Source organism: Enhydra lutris, unplaced genomic scaffold (genome assembly GCF_002288905.1).
Source record: "Enhydra lutris kenyoni isolate GAN:26980312 unplaced genomic scaffold, ASM228890v2 scaffoldscaffold22, whole genome shotgun sequence".
NCBI classification, from domain to species: Eukaryota; Metazoa; Chordata; class Mammalia; order Carnivora; family Mustelidae; genus Enhydra; species Enhydra lutris.
The window spans coordinates 4887726-4905509 of NW_019154106.1; the positions used below are offsets into that span (position 1 = coordinate 4887726).

The 17784-nt window shown below is 52.3% G+C and overlaps 1 protein-coding gene across 2 annotated transcripts in view; it reads left to right on the plus strand.

Annotated features, from left to right (window-relative positions):
* Positions 1-9594: 9594 nt before the first annotated feature.
* LOC111149619 (choline kinase alpha) overlaps positions 9595-17784 on the plus strand; it is a 60741-nt gene continuing 52551 nt past the window's right edge. The window contains exon 1 of one of the 2 annotated variants that reach the window (XM_022506779.1): positions 9595-10054. In XM_022506779.1, coding sequence (XP_022362487.1) covers positions 9720-10054 — 335 coding nt within the window. In that variant the 5' untranslated portion in view covers positions 9595-9719. The remainder of the gene's footprint in view (positions 10055-17784) is intronic. The other variant, XM_022506780.1, reaches the window with a different exon arrangement.

The following is a 17784-nucleotide window of genomic DNA, read 5'->3' on the forward strand; positions in this document are numbered from 1 at the left end:
CTCGCTTCGTTATGAAAAATGTCAAACCTACAGAAAATGTGAAAGACTTGTTCGGTGAACTCTACACGCTCTTCACCTAGACGCCGTAACTAACGGTCTACTGCAGGGGTCACGTCGTATCTCTGTCCGTCTGCCCGTTCCTCTGTCCATCCATTGATCCATCTACTGTTCCTGAGGCAGCAATACAATTTTTTTTTAACAATACAATTTTAAGGGGAAAAAAAAGGGCAGGACACAAAATTATCCCAAAGCCATAGACTCAGAGAGATTGGGAAGATATTGGGAAGATATTCAGCAAACTCCCAGTGGCCACGGTGATCTCTACCTGGTAGGATGGGGTTTAAGGTCCCCTGGAGGAAGCAAAGGTGGGAGGGACCAGGGAATAAGAACAGAAGCAACCTGCCCCCACTCTCCCAACCCCCCAACCCCGGACCTCCTGATCCTGAGAGGTGTGATCAAAGGGCTCAGAGGGCCCCACGCCGAGTTGAGAGCCCGAAGCGGGGCTCGATCCCAGGACCCTAGGTTCATGACCTGAGCCAAAGGCAGAGGCTTTAACCCACTGAGCCATCCAGGTGCCCCAGCAGAAGGTTCTGGAGGAAGAGACCAAGATGGTGTATTCAGTATCAGTGTTTATTTCTTTTTCTTTTCTTCTTCTTCTTTTTTTTTTTTTTAAAAAGATTTTATTTATTTATTTGACAGACACAGGGAGAGAGAGTACATGCAGGGGGAACCTCCAGCAGAGTGAGATGGAGAAGCAGGTGGGGCTCCAACCCAGGACCCTGGGGTCATGACCTGAGCTGAAGGAGGACGCTTAACCCACTGAGCCACTCAGGCTGCCCCATTGTGAATTTATGTAACGCTACTGAACACTGAGTACTCTCTCTGTCAAAAGAGCGGAGTGTGTATCCTGAGGGATGGAATCCAGCGTGGGGCTGGCTGGAGGGCAGATCGTGCTAAGGCCATGAAGGGAGGGTTGAAAGGAGTCAGAAAATTGTGCCCGGGGAGGGTCCTCATGGAGAGCTCTGGGTGCAGAGCTGGAGCCGGTGGACCCAAAGTGGCTGCTCCAGAGCAAAGTTCAGGAAGCGTCTCTTTCTGGTGGTGTGAGGGCAGGGCCTGGAGGCTGGCATCTGTGTAAGAACAGAAGGCAGACTTCCAGTTATAAAATAAATAAGTCACGGGGAGGAAAAGTACAGCACGGCGAATAGTCAATGATATTGCAACAACATTGCATGGTGACAGACGGTGACTACACGAACTGTGGTGACCTCCACTCAGGGTGCAGAACTGTTGAATCACCATGTTGTACACCTGAAACTCACATGACACTGTGTTTAACTACGCTTCAGTTTTAAAGAAGTGTTTTAAAAGAGGGTGGGGGGCACCCTGGGTGGCTCAGTGGGTTGAGCATCTGCCTTCTGCTCAGGTCATGATCTCAGGGTCCTGGGATAGAGCTGGGCACCCGGCTCCCTGCTCAGTGCGGAGCCTGCTTCTCCCTCTTCCACTCCCCCTGCTTGTGTTCCCTCTCTTTGTGTCTCTCTCTGTCAAATAAATAAAAACCTTAAAAAAATAAAATAATTAAATAAAAGAGGGTGTAGACCAAGGTTCAAGAGCCCAGAGGCCGGGGTTGCCCGGGTCAGGCAGGTAGATGTGAACACCGCGCTCTTTCCAGGTTCACGCCCTGGCCACGTGCCAGGTTCTGTCCTCTGTTCTTTTAACGATTCCCTCATTTCATCCTTTTAACAGCCCTAGGAGGCAGGGCCCCCTGTTGCCCTCATTTCACAGGCAAGGAACAGAGGCGCCAGACTGCGACTCGGGTGGACCCGGGATGGGAACTCGGGCCCCGTGGCGTGCGGGGCTCCCGCGCCTTTCAGCGAACCGTCCGGGAGCACCTGGCACGTGCGCGCCCTGCAGTGGGTGGAGGGGTCGGAAGAGCGGGGTCTCAGGGCCCGAGCCCCCAGGAAGCGCGCGGCTTGGCGGAGGGCTGCGCGGGCCCCCGGCCTTGGTCGCGGCTCGGATTAGAACCCGCTCCGGGGACGGGAAGCTTCGCGGGGTCACACGCTGGCGCTGTGCCCGGGCCGTGTCGTGTCGCTGTCGCGGCACCGGCAGCTTCGCGAAGCCAGTCGGAGCGAGGGGGACGGCGGTCGGCCGACTGAACACCGGGGTGCGACTCGGCCCAGGTCCCGGCGGGGCTGGGGGACTTCTGGGGGAGGGAGGCGGGGCGACAGAGGTTCGCCAGGGGCGCGGGGGGAGGGGGGCCACTCTCCGCGCAGCCCCGCCCCCTCCGCCTCCGGCCCGCACCTGCCTGGGGCCCAGCACCCACCCTCGCCCAGAGGGAAGTGCTGCAGGAATCCCGTTGGGCCGGATTCCCTACCCCGAGGACGTGGTGGGCCTGGAATTCCGCCCAGACAGCGGGGCTGGGAGGAGGGTCCAGCCGCAGCCTCCCAGGCCCCAGAAGATCTTCCAAGGTCGCCTTCCGCGCTCGCCTTCCTGCTCTCGCTCTGCGCCGTTACAGGGCGTTCCGAGAGGCTCTGGGACCCGCCGGGATCCCAGGGAGGGTCGCCTGTGGGCTTCCGTCGACCTCTGAGTAGCTTCTTCCCGCACCGTGGGGTCGGAGGGTTCCAAGTCGGTTAGTAAAAGGAGGTGGGGACAGGGCTAGGGCCGTCCAGGCTGGGGATGGCCAGTATCCCTAAGAGGAGAGACCCTCCCAGCAGGCAGAAGCCAGACCCTGGGCTGGGAGAAAGGAAGTGGGCTTGGCCCCGCGGTGCCCATGGCCTCCTGCCTGTGCCCTTGGATCTCAGCTCACCCATGTGCACAGGGCATCTCTGGTTCCCTGCTGGCTGTTTCCCACAGTAAGGAGCGCTGCGCCAAGGCCATCTGGCCCAAGTCCAGGCTGCGGAGCCCGCGGCTGACCGAGGCCACACAATAGGCTGCAGCTCCTGGCTCAAGGCTCCGGGACTTCTAACTGGGAAGTCTCATCCCCTTGGTAAGGCTTTCCGCACATTAGGATCTTTTTAAAATGCATTTACTGGGGGGCTCCTGCGGGGGGGGGCTCAGGCTGTTTGGCGTCCCACTCTGGATTTTGGCTCAGGCCTTGATCTTGGTTGGTGGGATCCAGCCCCGTGTCAGGCCCCGTGCTCAGCGTGGAGTCTGCTTGGCCCTCTCCTTCCGTTCTTCACACTCCCTCTCTCTCTCTCTCTCAGGTAAATAAAATCTTTTTTTAAAAAATCCACTTACTGTGTTCCACAAGTAATACATGTAAGGTTCGAAACCACAGGACAAGTGTTCACCCAATTTAGAAAGGGAGTTTGAAAGCTGTGCTTTAAAACACAGATCCTGGGGAGACAGGATGCCCTTTGGGGGGCCCCAGGGATCACTTCCAGTAGATGGATGGCCTCTGCCCCGGGGTCTACCACCGGGAACTCAGCTGGGCCTCGTACGTAGCTTTTGGCTGTCATCTCTACATAAGGACAATCAGATTGTCACAGAGATGATCAGGCTTGTCAGCTATTTCTTCACACTGTACCCTTCCCACTATCCGCTTGTGTGCAGTAAAATTAGCTTGTATGGGACCTTTTCATGTGTGATAAAAGAATCAGTTTGTTTGGTATGAGTATTTAAAATACGACCCAGTTTTAATAATCATATTGAAGTATTTCTTTGTTTTTTGAAAGTGGAAAAAGACCTTTTTCCTCAAAAAATGGAAAATGATGTAGGGAAGATGTTAGGGTTTGAAGTCGACAGTTAAGAAAGAATTCTTGAGACGTCTTTAGTGCAAAATGGTAGCTTATTAAAGCACGAGGACAGGACCTGTGGGCAGAAGGAGCTGCTGCCTCGGGGTTGTGAGGGGTGGCTGGTTGTACACTGTGGGTTGGGGGATGTAAGGAAAAAGGGAGGTTTTAAAAGAACTCTCATTTGCTAAAGAGCACGTACAAGATACCCTTGCCATTGTCAAGTTAAGGCTTTTTTCCCCCCTCTAGCAAGGTGTTAACATTAAGATAGTTGATAGACATTCCTGGAAGAATGTCACATGTGTCCCACCGAGTAGTGGGGGCTGGGGAGGTTGCAGGAGTCACTTGTGGTCTTTCCCCCTGGGCCTTCTGCTCCCTCATTAGAAAAGGCCCTCCCGCCCCCACCCTCTTAGACCTCTGGGAGGCCCCACATTGCCAGAGTCCTTGTAGGCTTTGCTCCCCCCGTGTCTTGCATGGCTTGCAAGTGTGCCCTTCCTGACAACAGGTCATGGCTCCTGTCTTCCAGCCTCTGGGAATCCAGCTGGCAATCAGTAGAAAGGCACGCTACCCTTTGTGGGGCCCTGACTCTGGCCCACCCTTTCTCAGCTCATGTCAGTGACTCACCACAACAATGCTGTAGGGTAGGAACAGTTATCTTCATCTAATTTAGAGAGGCAGGTGACTTATCCAAGGCCACACCATCGGTAGAGGCACAAGATCCAAAGACAGGTTTCTACCCTTGACACTATCCTCAGGATCCCTGCAAAATGAGGGATGGTGGGAGGGCCTGTCCCATCTACCAGACACATGAGCATTCAAGTCACCTGCCTTCTTTAAACCTGCTGGGCTCTACACCCTGCCTGTGGCCTGAATTTGCTGAGGCTGGGGATATGGTAGGAGGCCACTAAGTAAGACCACACTTGGGCTCAGAGACCTCCAGGAAGCTGCTAGGCCTGCTCAGGCTCTAGCTAGCCCAGCTCTTCATTACACTCCTGGCCGGGGCTGAAACCCAATCGCGAGCATGTAGGATTTCAGCCTGTTGGCCTTGAGCCCTCACATCAATATTTTAAGGCTCAGAAATGAAGTAGGGGAGCCTGGTCTTGGGTGAGCCTGGGAGAGGGTGGCAAGCCCAGCCCAGCCCAGACTCTACTTCTTTAGCTCTCTAGGAACCCCCCACTGCACCAAGCCTCTTGGGGATTTCTGGACTGAAGGTGCTTTTGATGAAAGGCTCCCCTGTATTCTCAGGAAGTCCTGGGTTGGTCTCCTCCATTTTGGGGGAGACAGACTCAGTAAGCCCTCCTTTTGAATAGGCTTTGTCGTTGGAGTTGGTGGCAGGGCTGTGACCCATGGGACCCTGGTCTGCCCAGTGGCCCTGAAGGGTCCCCCGCCTAGTCCCTCAGGCCAGACCAGAGGAATGAGTCAGCAGGAATTCCCAGACTGGACAGAGACCTCCCAACCCCCACCCCCCCCCCCCCCCCCCCCCCCGCCATTGCTCCTAAAGCCCATCACCCGCACCCTCTGTGTCTGCTCTCAGAATTCAGCATCAACTAGTGCTTTTGAAAAGTATTTTCTTAAGTCCCAGAAGGAAGTCTTTGTAATTGGAACCCTCTCTCCCCAGTCCCAGCACATTTCTCTTTAAGCCTTGGCCACTAGTGCCCAAATGTGGACATTTTGATCAGAGAATGTACCTTCCATCCACAAATGAATCATGTGCGGACACGGCATTGTCTTCCAGGGCTGAGTGGCCAAGTGTGTACATTATACATTAGGAACGCTGGCCGCAGGTGGAATGCTGGGCCACGGAATAACCACGTGGGCCCTCCGGCTTGCTGTGGGCTCCCCACGCACCCTCTCCTTCAGCCCTCACAGCACCTCTGTGCCTTGGGGGGTCACACAGCACCCTTCCTTTTCCCGTGCTCCACTTTATCATGCTTCACAGAGACGGCGTTCTATAGCAGATGGAAGATTTGTGGCGACCCTGCGTCAAGCAAGTCTACTGGTGCCATTTTTTCCAACAGCATTTGCTCCCTTCTTGTCTCTGGGGCACATTTTAGTAATTCTTGCAATTGCTCAAACATTTTTTTTTATAATTATTGTATTTGTTATGGTGATCTATGATGACAACTCATTGAAAGCCCAGATGATGTTTAGCATTTATTAGCAATACAGCATTTTAAAAAAGATTTTACTTATTTGACAGAGAGAAAGAAAACAACAGAAGTTGCTGCAGAGGGAGAGAGAGAAGCAGGCTCCCCGTTGCGCAGGGAGCCCAATGTGGGGCTTGATCCCAGGACCCTGGGATCATGACCCGAGCTGAAGGCAGAGGTTTAACCGACTGAGCCACCCAGGCACCCCCATAAAGTATTTTTTCTAAAGATTTTTTTTTTTTTAATTTTTAGGTAATCTCTATACCCCATGTGGGGCTGGAACTCATAATCCCAAGATCATGAATTGCATGCTCTACCAGCTACCCTGCAATAAAGTATTTTTAAATTAAGTTGTAAATATATACACACACACACACACACACACACACATATGTGTGTGTGTGTGTGTATATATATATATATAACCCTGTGATTTTTTTTTTTAAAGATTTTATTTATTTATTTTACAGAAAGAGAGAGCACAAGCAGGCAGAGCGGCAGGCAGAGGGAGAGGGAGAAGCGGGCTCCTCACCAAGCAAGGAGCCTGATGCGGGGCTCGATCCCAGGACACTGGGATCGTGCCCTGAGCTGAAGGCAGCTGCTTAACCAACTGGGCCACCCAGGCACCCTTTGTTTTTTTTTTTTTTAAGACATGCTATTGCACACTTAATGAACTACAGTGTTGTGGAAACATACCTTTCTCTGCACTGGGAAACCAAAACATTTATTTGCCTGACTTTATTGTGACCTTTGCCTTAATTGTGGTGGTCTGGCACTGGACCTATGATATCTCAGAGGTTTGCCTGACATCCCCATTTTACAGCTGAGGAAACAGGCTCAGTCCAAAGCCATCTGGTAAGTGCTGAGCCAGGACTTGGGTGCAGTCGGCAAGTATCTGAGTCGGCAAGTATCTGAGTGTCCACGGACATCAGGGCCTGCTGGTCACGGGGTAGAGAGCGATATTCGAACCCCAGCTCTCCTGGAGTTTCCATGTGGTGAGCAGACGGACAATACACAATAAACAAACAGGGATGAGGGGAGAGGGACTGGGTGACAGTGGGGTGGACAGTGTTGCTATTCTGGATTGGAATCGGAGCCAGGCAGAGCTGTTCTCCTCGCTGTCCGGTACTGCCAATGATGGGCATATTGAAGTTATTCAATAAATATGTGGAAAATGAACCCTTCCTACCACCTTCAACCTGGCCACGTTTAACTCTTGTCTGATACACCAACATGGGGCCCAGCATCTTTTATGGCCTGGTCTGGGTGCTGGACGAACATTACTTCCAGCTTTCTCCAACCACAGATGACGAGGCAGTGCTCAGTATGATGCATGGGGCTTTCTGCTTTGGATGACTTCTTGGGAGAAGGTCTTGGGACTGGGGTTACCAGCTCAAGGGTCATGGCTGTATTTACCACTCTGGGGTTCTCCCTGTGGACAGTGATAGGTCCCGTACTTTTCCTGAGCACCTACTGCATGCCGGACCACATCTTCATTACACATTCTCACAGATCACTCTGGAAAGTGGACTGCCCAGTAAATGCCTTCTCAACCTTTCAAAGCCTTGCTCAAACAGCCCTTGGCAAGGCTTCCCCTACTTCTATGGCAGAATTAGTCCTTTTTTGTGTAAAACCTATTATGTTAGCATCACGACCTGCGAAGCTTCTTCAGTCTCTGCCTGGTGGCCTTGCCAGGGTCGGCTCTGAGTGGCCAAGCCAAGGATGAGCTAATTAGAGCTACATTCAGGACTTAGTTTGGCTGCTGGGGACGGAAGTGTTCTGTCCTCTGGGAAGTCATACCCTTCACACAAAGGAGCCAGGATGCAGGCCTGCCCTTGTCTCTCATCTTAGCCACGGGACCTCAGCTGCAGCAGGCAGTCTCTGCAGGACTCAGTCTTCACATCTATAAATGGAAGTAATAATATATAAAATTTCTCCAACACCTTTAATAAGGCACCCTTTTCCTCCCACAAGGAACTGCCATCCCATAAAGGCATCTGTGGGTTCTAACAGCCCAAACCAGCAGATGCCAGAGTTATTTCAAACGACAGGGACCCAACTCTTATTTCTAGTGCCTTTTTCTCCTTGCCAGGTTTCTGGCATTCCCGAGATTACTAGGCGGCTGCCAGGGGATAGTGGGACAAAAGGTCTGTCACGAACATGGGCAGGCCAGGAACATGGCCCCACCTCCTAACCAGGGTTATTTTTAGACAAAGTCCTTGACTAGCTTATCTAAATGGCCCGACTGGAGACCTTGACTTTTTAGCTCTTCAAACATCCAATGGGACTCCCACCCTGCCTTCCTCCTAAAGCCTGGGCTACTCCGGTACAGGCCTCCCCCTCCCCCCACAGCTGTCTTGTCAAAAACCCCCTTTCATTATAACGCTTTTGTCCAATAAGCCCATTTTTTTTTTTCTCGAAGCAAGTTCAGCCAAGTACACACTGTCTAAAAAAGAGATTTTTGCTGTGGGCAGATGGAAATCCCGCAGAAGCCATTTTCTGTAATCCAGGCTCTCAATTTCCTAAGCAGCCTGGGAAACCTCTTGTCCCAGCTCATGTCCCATAAAATAGGATCTGTGATTTTTATACTTATCTGTAACCCACTTCCAGAAAGGATCGGGACGGCGGGGTCAAAGAGGAGTGAGGGACACCGGACTGTGTGGCCAATGGGAGCAGGGCGGTCGTCCCCCTCGGTGGGTAAAGGTGCGTTAGTCACGGTCACGGGGCTGCCTCCTGCGCGGGGGTGGGTGGGGCGCACCCACAGAGCCAGCAGCCGCGTGTTATTCACCTTTGGCCAGGGTTCCGCGCGGCGGTAGCTGCCCCGCGGGCCGGGAGCCTCTGGGCCCCGGCGTCCTCAGCACCAAGGACAGGGAAACTGAGGCCGCCGGTGGCCTCAGAGGGCGGGGTCACCTGTGCAGCCTCGAACTAGTCGCCTCCGCCCTCTCTCGGGCCCCGGTTTCCGACTCTGGGATCGTAACTCCTCCGGCTCTGGGATGGACGGAGCGTGGTCGCGCCTCCCGAGCAGCTCAGCCGCCGCGGGGAAATGTTATCAAAATACAACCCCGGAGCTGTAGAAGGAGGTGCCTCGCCCCAAGGTCGTGCGGAAAGAGAAGCCAGCTTCCAGGCACCAGCTTCCTGTCTGCCCCGTGCCAGGCCCCGGCCTCTGATGTCCTAGGGCCCCCGGGGGGTCCAAGCAAGCTTTCGGCTGGCAAAGCCAAGCCCTAGATGCTCGAGGCTCGGGGGCCGGCCCCGCTCGCCCGCGCAACGCTCTAGAACCGCCCCGCGCCTCCCTCGCTGCCTTCCAACCCCTCGACCCCCGGCTCCGGCCCGACGCCCCGCCCCCCGCGCCGGCCCCGCCCCCCGCGCCGGCCCCGGCCCCGCCCCCCGCGCCGGCCCCGGCCCCGCCCCCCGCGCCGGGCCCGGCCCCCGCGCCGTCAGCGCCCGGGGCGGGGGGCGGCGCCGCAGCCAATAGGAAGGTGGCGTGGCGAGGGCGGTGGCGGTTGTGATGCGCCGGGCCGGCGGGCGGCAGCCAATCCGCGGCGAGCTCGAGGGCGGGCTGTGACGCGAGCGGCGCTCCTCGTGCCGCGGCGGTATAGGAGCGAGCGCCGCGGAGAGCAGGACCAGCCGAGCGCCGCCGCCGCCGCTGCCCGCCGCCCGCTCCCTCCGCGCCGCCGCCCCGCGTCCGCCCGGCGCGCCCCCAACCGCCGCGACCGCGCTCGGCCGGCCCGTCCGCGAGCCGCCGAGCCGCCTCCGCGCCCGGCCTCCCTGAGGAGGGCGCCCGGCCGGACCCTGAGCCTCGCTCTCGCGCTGCGGCCGCCCGCGCCTCCTCGGCCGCCTGCCCGGCATGAAGACCAAGTTCTGCAACGGGGGCGAGGCGGAGCCCTCGCCGCTCGGGCTGCTGCTGAGCTGCGGCGGCGGCAGCACGGCCCCGGCGCCCGGCGTGGGGCAGCAGCGCGACGCCGCCAGCGACCGCGAGCCCAAGCAGCTGGGCAGCCCGCAGCCGCCGCTCGCGCTGCCGCCGCCGCCGCCGCCGCCGCTGCCGCTACCCCCGCCGCCGCCGCCGGCCGACGAGCAGCCCGAACCTCGGACGCGGCGCCGGGCCTATCTGTGGTGCAAGGAGTTCCTGCCCGGTGCCTGGCGCGGCCTTCGCGAGGACCAGTTCCACATCAGTGTCATCAGGTCGGTGGCGGCGCCGCTCCGGGGTGGGAGCGGGGAGCCGCTACCGGGTCAGGTGACGCTGGCCGGGCGGGGGCGGGGCCGGAGGCGGGGCCTGCGGGCCGTGCTGGGGGGCTGGAGACCCCCTCCCGCCCCGCGTGAGATCCCCGCGGATTCCGCGACAGGGGCCCGCGGCCTCCCAGGACCTTCCAGAAGGCGCTGCGGGACAGAAGAGCGGCTGCGGGGGAAAACGGGTCTCCTGCGGGCAGAACAATGCCGTGGACTCCCCGAGTGCGTTTTGTCCAGACGCTTCAGAATTTGGGAAGTCCCTTCGCGGTTTGAGGGCCTTCGGTGCGGAGGGCTGTCGTGATTGGCTTCACAAAGAGAGTCACCTCTCGTAACTTTGCTTCTCGCTCCTGGAGTCCGTGGTTTGCTTTTCTCCCCGCTCTGAAAGAGTCGTTTGTTCGTGGCCGGGGGTGACATTTGCTCATCCCAGCCAGCTCTGTCCAGCCCTAGGGCTGTGTTAGGAGGTGTGGCTCCAAAAGTTAGCACCGGGGGAGAAAGATTTTCCCCCTCTTTTCTTCCTTTCCTTTTTTTTTTTTTTTTTTAAAGCTAAAAATATTTAGTCAAATTTGAAAGACAAGAAATGGATGTGTGCACGTCTTCAGACTGAGCAGGAAAAGACTCCCGTGGTTTCTGTTGCCGCTCTGCGCCCGGAGATAACCATTTCACAGTGTGTGTGTGTGTCCTTCCATTTAGACCTTTAGAAATGCGGTTCTTTCTCTGCTGCTTTTCTTTTAACTGGTTGGCCCGGTGGAGCGTCGCGTTAGACACTGGCCGGCTGCCACTGATAATCCCCAAGTCCAGCTGGGGTCATTCGATTCCTCTTCCGTGCCCAGTCTCCCAGCAGAGCTGCAGATGCGGCAGAATAACGGAGCCTCACTTCCCTGCTGTGCCGCCGGCCCCTCGTGCAGATTTGCTATGAACAGTGAGAGTCGGAAGGTAGGGATCAGAAACAGGGGTGTTCAGGTAATCTCGCAGCTGCCTGATGAATTTTTTTTTTTTTTTTTTTCATGGAACTCTCCAAAACGATCACGTTTAGTTAGGCCTGAAGATTCTCAGTGAAAAGAACGATGGAGCGCATCCTAGGCGGTGGTACCGCGCGTCTGTAAAATGAAAAACCTGGAGGGGCTGGAGGTCAGTGGCTGTTTGCTGACCTAGGAGGTCTCTGGTACCACCCCCCCCCCCCACCCCAGTGCTCTTGCCTGTTGCCTGTGAAGATGTTTGGACACCCTGGGATCTGGCCTTCAGGCATTTTTCTTTGGTCCCTTTTGGGAGAGTGTCACTGGTCAGTTAAACCTTTGTGTTTTGTGCAAAACTGTCACGGTAAGAGCGTCGAAGATGTGTTTTGTTTCTTTTCTCTAAGAATTAGTAGTCTTAGAAATGGTCTTGGAAGCTTTCCTTTTTGGTTTGGATGACCCTTTAAAATGACGCATGGTAAACATTGCCTCTTAGTTCTGTTCTCTGGAATAAAGTGTGGTTATGGGATCCATTTAATAGGGAGAAAAGAGGTGATTTAGGTCACAGGAAGGGGTGACGCCTAGCTTTTAAAAAGCAAAAGAGGCAGTTCAGAAGGGGGAAAAGAGCTCCCCTCGGCTGACATCTAGTGACCCTCCACAGGCAGTTGCCTTTCCTGGGACTCCGGCTATTAGGTGTGACTGACGTTCACGATCTCTCAGCATTCGGCGGGGTGCTGGTCCGACCCCGGCGCTGTGTCAGACGTCACCGCCTCAACTCAGTCCGTCGAGTCCGTCTCACGTTTCACCCTTTTGCTCCTTCCCACCCTGGAATATGCTTTTGCTGCTTTCCGTCTTTGAGTTGGTAACAGCAGCTGGCCAGAGCCCCAGGACCGCTGGCTCACACCCCGCCCCCCGACACCCCTCCTCTGCCTGCAGTGGCAGTTGAGGCCTGGTGAGCGGCTTTTGCCCCCACACCTGCTGTCTCTTCCCGGTGCTGATCGTGAGGCCGGAGCCCAGGTCCGCGTCCTTGCTTAGACCCTGTCACGGGAGCCGTGGACGTCCTTGCTCTCTGGGTTCCCTCCTCTGGATTGTTCCTCGTCCTGTAGTCAGGTATCCTCAAATGTTGTTACTCTTTGTTTTGAAGTTCACCGGGCTTCCTGTAACCGGAGAATAACACGCAGACGTGTTCGCCTGCTTTACGCTTGGGCTCACCTCCCCTCTAGAGCGGTTCCTTTTTGTTGCTGTTGTTTAAAAAGCCCCCCCCCCCCGCCTTTACCAGCAGCGAGAAGCGGTGAGCTCCTTACACTGGATCCTGTATTTCCTGAGTGAGCTTTGTGCTTTCAGCCTCTAGGCCTGTCTGTGCTCTTATGCTCTGCTTGGCAGCCTGGTGTCTGCTTTTAAACTTCCTCCTTCAGGGGCGCCTGGCTGGCTCAGTGGGTTAAAGCCTCTGCCTTTGGCTCAGGTCATGATCTTGGGGTCTTGGGATAGAGCCCCGCATCGGGCTCTCTGCTCAGCAGGGAGCCTGCTCCCCCGCCCCCCGCCCCGCCTGCCTCTCTGCCTACTTGTGATCTTTCTGTCAAATAAATAAAATCTATAAAAAAAAACAAAAATTGACTCTTCACTATTCTCTCACTATGATGACAGGTCTTTTAAAGACTTTATTTATTTATTTATTTGACAGACAGAGATCACAATAGGCAGAGAGGCAGGCAGAGAGAGAGGAGGAAGCAGGCTCCCCGCTGAGCAGAGAGCCCGATGGGCTCGATCCCAGGACCCTGAGATCATGACCTGAGCGGAAGGCAGAGCTTAACCCTCTGAGCCACCCAGGTGCCCCACGACAGGTCTTTCTAATCAGACTATTGTTTGCCTGAGTCTCTCTAATCAGGGGTGGTATAGGGAAAGATTAGAATTATCATTACATTGGGGCGCCTGGGTGGCTCCTCGGTTAAGTGCCTAGCTCTTGATTTTGGCTCAGGTGGTGATCTCAGGGTCGTGAGATTGAGCCTTGCTTGGGGCTCTGCACTGGGTATGGACTCTGCCCAAGATTCCCCCCTCCCCCCACACTTACTGTCTCTCTCTCTCTCTCTCTCTCAAAAAAAGAAAGAAAGAAAAATTACTGCCCACACCCAGCCATCACAGCTGATGTGCAGGCCCATCAAATCAAGGGTTTGTTATTATCACTCTCGTTGCTGGTTGGTAAGTCACAGTCAGCTGTGGCATGAAATTGCAGATCTTTGCAAGATTTCATGAAGTTTGGTGGAAGAAATGTTTGAGAGCTTTTAAGTTTCACACAAATCTGTTGACACGTTATATCCCACGGACCCACTAATAGTTGAAAATTGATGGGGAAGAGGATACTCTGAACTCTCCCAAGTAGAATCATTTAGACATAAAAAAAACAAGAGAAGTCATTGAAAAGACTGGCCAAGCCCTCAGGTATATTTGCACAGTGATGCAATAAAAGTCAGATAGGGAGTAAGTTGTGGTTTATGGTGTCATCACTAAGGTTTTTGATAAAATTATGCCAAAATTCCCTAGTTTCCCTTTTATGTACACAGTTGAATTTTAACCTAAATTCTGTTGTATATGACTTCTAGTTTCATATTTCAAAATAAATAAACTTTCATTTACATTTTGTTTTTACTATTTACTGTGAAAATTTGGTCCCTTAAGTAGCTTTACTTTTTTTCTTTAAGATTTTATTTATTTATTTATTTGATTTATTTATTTGAGAGAAAGAGATAATGAGAGAGAACACAAGGAGCACCAAGAGGGAGAAGCAGGCTCCCCGCTGAGGCAGGAGCCTGATGTGGGCTTAGTCCCAGGACCCTGGGATCATGACCTGAGCTGAAGGCAGGTGCTTAACTACTTAACTGACTGAGCCACCCAGGTGCCCTGCTAACTTTTAAAAATATTTTATTTATTTATTTATTTATTTGAGAGAAGGAGTGAGAGCACTAATGGTGGGGAGGCGCAGAGGGAGAGGGAGAACCAGACTGTCTACAGAGCAGGGAGCGCAGTGAGCACCCGGCTCGATCCCAGGACCCTGGGATCATGACCTGAGCAGAAAGCAGATGCTTAACTGACTAAGCCACCTGGGTGCCCCACGTGGCCTTACTTTTTTTTTTTTAAAGATTTTAATTATTTTTTTTTCTTATTTATTTATTTATTTATTTGACAGATCTCAAGTAGGCAGAGAGGCAGGCAGAGAGAGAGAGAGAGGAGGAAGCAGGCTCCACGCTGAGCAGAGAGCCCGATGTGGGGCTCGATCCCAGGACCCTGGGATCATGACCCCAGCAGAAGGCAGAGGCTTTAACCCACTGAGCCACTCAGGTGCCCCTAATTATTTTTTTGATAGAGAGGGAGATCACAAGTAGGCAGAGAGGCAGGCGGAGAGGTAGGCAGAGAGGCAGGGAAGCAGGCTCCCTGCTGAGCAGAGAGCCCGATGCGCGGCTCGATCCTAGGACCCTGGGACCATGACCTGAGCTGAAGGCAGAGGCTTGACCCACTGAGCCACCTGGGTGCCCCATGGCCTTACTTAAAAAAAAAAAAATTAATAAACTTGGGGCGCCCGGCTGGCTCAGTTGGTGGAGCATGTGACTCGAGCTCAGGGTCTCAGGGTCATGAATTTGAGCCCCACATTGGTCATAGAGCTTATTTAGAAAAAATTAATAAACTTAATTTTTTTAGGGCAGTTTTAGGTTCATAGCCAAATTGACCAGAAAGTACAGAGAGTTCCCATATACCTCCCCCCACCCCCAACACACACACACACACACACACACACACACACACACACACCAGAGTTGTACATTGGTTACAGTTGATGACCTACACTGATACCATTATCACTCAGAAGTCCCTAATTTGCATTAAGGTTCACTGTCAGTGTTGTACATTGAGTGGGTTTGGAAAAACGTATAGCACGAATCTACTATTAAAGCACCCTGCAGAGTAGCCTCACTGCCGTAAAGGTCCTCTGTCCTCTGTCTATCCCTCTCTCCACCCAACCCCTTTTCTCAGATGTCCTGTGATTGGAAGCATAAAGTGTGTAGTCTTTTCAGATTGGCTTCTTTCCTTAATAGTGTTCATTTAAAAGTCTCCTTTGTGTCTTTTCATGGTTTACCATATCATGATTGTGGATTTCATTTTAGTGCTGAGTAACATGTCATCATTCAGATGGACCATGGTTTTATCCATTTACCTACTGAAGGACATCTTGGTTGCTTCCAAGCAGATATGACTAAAGCTGCTATAAACATCCATGTGCAGCCTTTTGTGTGGATGTAAGTTTTTAACTCTTTGGGTAAATATGAACGTGTGCAGTAGCTGGCTTGTATGGTAAAAACATGTTTTGTTCTGTAAGACACGGCCAGTCTGTCTTCCAGAGCGGTTGCACCGGCCGGCCTTCCCGCCAGCAGTGAGCGGGAGTTCACCGTGCTCCGCATCCTCACCAGCATTTGGTGCCAGCATTCTGGATTTTGGTCACTCTGATAGGTGTGCACTGGTATCTCATTTTAATTTGCGATTCCCTAATGACATGTGGAGATGTGGAGAATCATCTTATGTGCTTACGTGCCTTCTGTATATCTTCTTTGGTGACGTGTGTGTTTAGATCTTTTGCTCATTTTTTAAGTCAAATTGTCTATTTTCTTTTTTTTTTTTTTAGTTTTTTTTTTTTTTTTAATTTTTTTGACAGCGAGAGAGGGAATACAAGCAGGGGGAGGGGGAGAGGAACAATCAGGCTTCCCAATGCAGGACTTGATCCCACGACCCTGAGTGGAAGGCGGATGTGTAATGACTGAGCCACCCAGGTGCACCGATGTTGTCTATTTTCTTATTGTTGAGTTTTAAGAGTTCCTCATATCTTTGGGCTAATAGTCCTTTACCCCGTGTGTCTTTTGCAGATATAGTTTTTTCTTTTATTTTTATTTATTTATTTATTTAAGATTTTATTTATTTATTTGACAGAGATCACAAGTAGGAAGAGAGGCTGGTAGAGAGAGAGGAGGAAGGAAGCAGGCTCCCCGCTGAGCAGAGAGCCCGATGTAGGGCTCGATCCCAGGACCCTGAGATCATGACCTGAGCCGAAGGCAGAGTTTTTAACCCACTGAGCCATCCAGGCACCCTGGATTTTATTTTAAAGATTTTAAAAGATTTTTTTTTAAAGATTTTATTTATTTGCCAGAGAGAGAAGACAGCGTAAGAACACAGGCAGGGAGAGCGGCAGGCAGAGGGAGGAGCAGGCTCCCTGCTGAGCCTGATGCTGGCTGGATCCCAGGACCCCGGGATCATGATCTGAGCTGAAGGCAGATGCTCAACTGACTGAGCCACCCAGGCGTCCTTGCAGATATTTTCTTCCAGTTTGTGGCTGTCGCCTTATTTTCTTGAATAGTGTCTTTGTGCAGAAGTTTTAAATTTTAATGAATTCCAGCTTATTAATAATTTCTTTCATGGATTGTGCCTTTGGTGTTGTATCTAAACTCTGACGGCGACAAGCAAGGTTGTTTGGATGACTTCCTGTTACAGTCTGGTTTGTAGTTGTGCATTTTACATTTAGGTCTAGGATCCGTTTTGTGTTAACTTTTGTGAAGGATGTAAGGTCTGTGTCTAGATTTCTTTCTTTTTTTTAAAGTAGGCTCCATGCCCAGCGGTGAAGCCCAGTGCAGGGCTTGAACTCACAACCTTGAGATCAAGATCTGAGCTGCAATCCAAAGTCGGACACTTATGCAACTGAGCCACCCACACATGCCCAGATTTCATTTTTTAACTGTGAATGTCTAGCCATTCCAGCACCATTTGTTAAGACTGTCCTTTCTCTATTGACTTGCCTTTGCTCTTTGTCAAGATCAGTGGACTGTATTTATGTGGATCTATTTCTGGGCTCTGCCCTCTGTTCAATCGATCTGTTTGCCCATTCTTTTTTTTTTTTTTTTCCCCAAAGATTTCATTTATTTATTCAACATACAAAGAGAAACAGAGCGCAAGCAGGGAGGGTGTGGCAGGCAGAGGGAGAGAGAGAAGCAGGCTCCCTGCTGAACAGGGGGAACCCGACATAGGACTGGATCCCAGGACCCTAGGATCATGACCTGAGCCGAAGGCAGTAGCTTAACCAACTGAGTCACCCTGGTGCTCCCATTTGCCCATTTTTTTTTGCCAATGCCACACTGTCCTGATTGGTGTTGTGGTAAGTCTTGAAGTCACGTAGTGTCAGTCCTGACTTTGCTCTCCTTTAATACTGAGTTGGTTATTCTGGGTGTTTTGCCTCTCCGTATAAACTCCAGAGTCAGTCTGTCAATACTGATAAAACAACGTGCTAGGATTTTGATTAGGATTGTGTTGGATCTATACATCAAATAGGGAAAAACTAGCATCTTGTCGATATGCTGAGTCTTCCTATCCATGGACATGGACTCTCCATTTTATTTAGTTATTCTTTGATATCCTTCATAGGAGTTTTGTATTTTTCCTCCTATAGATCTTGTACATATTTTGTTACATTTATACCTAAATGTTTCATTTTTTGGTTGCTGATGTACATGGTAATGTGTTTTTAATTTTAATTCCTCCTTGTTCATTGCTGATATATGGGAAAGTGAAAGTGATTGACTTTTTTTTTTTTCTTTTAAGAGAGGGTGGGGAGGGACAGAGGGAGAGGGAGAGAGAAATCTTAAGCAGACTCCATGCGCAGTATGGAGCCCAATACAGGACTTAATTTCACAACCCAGAGATCAT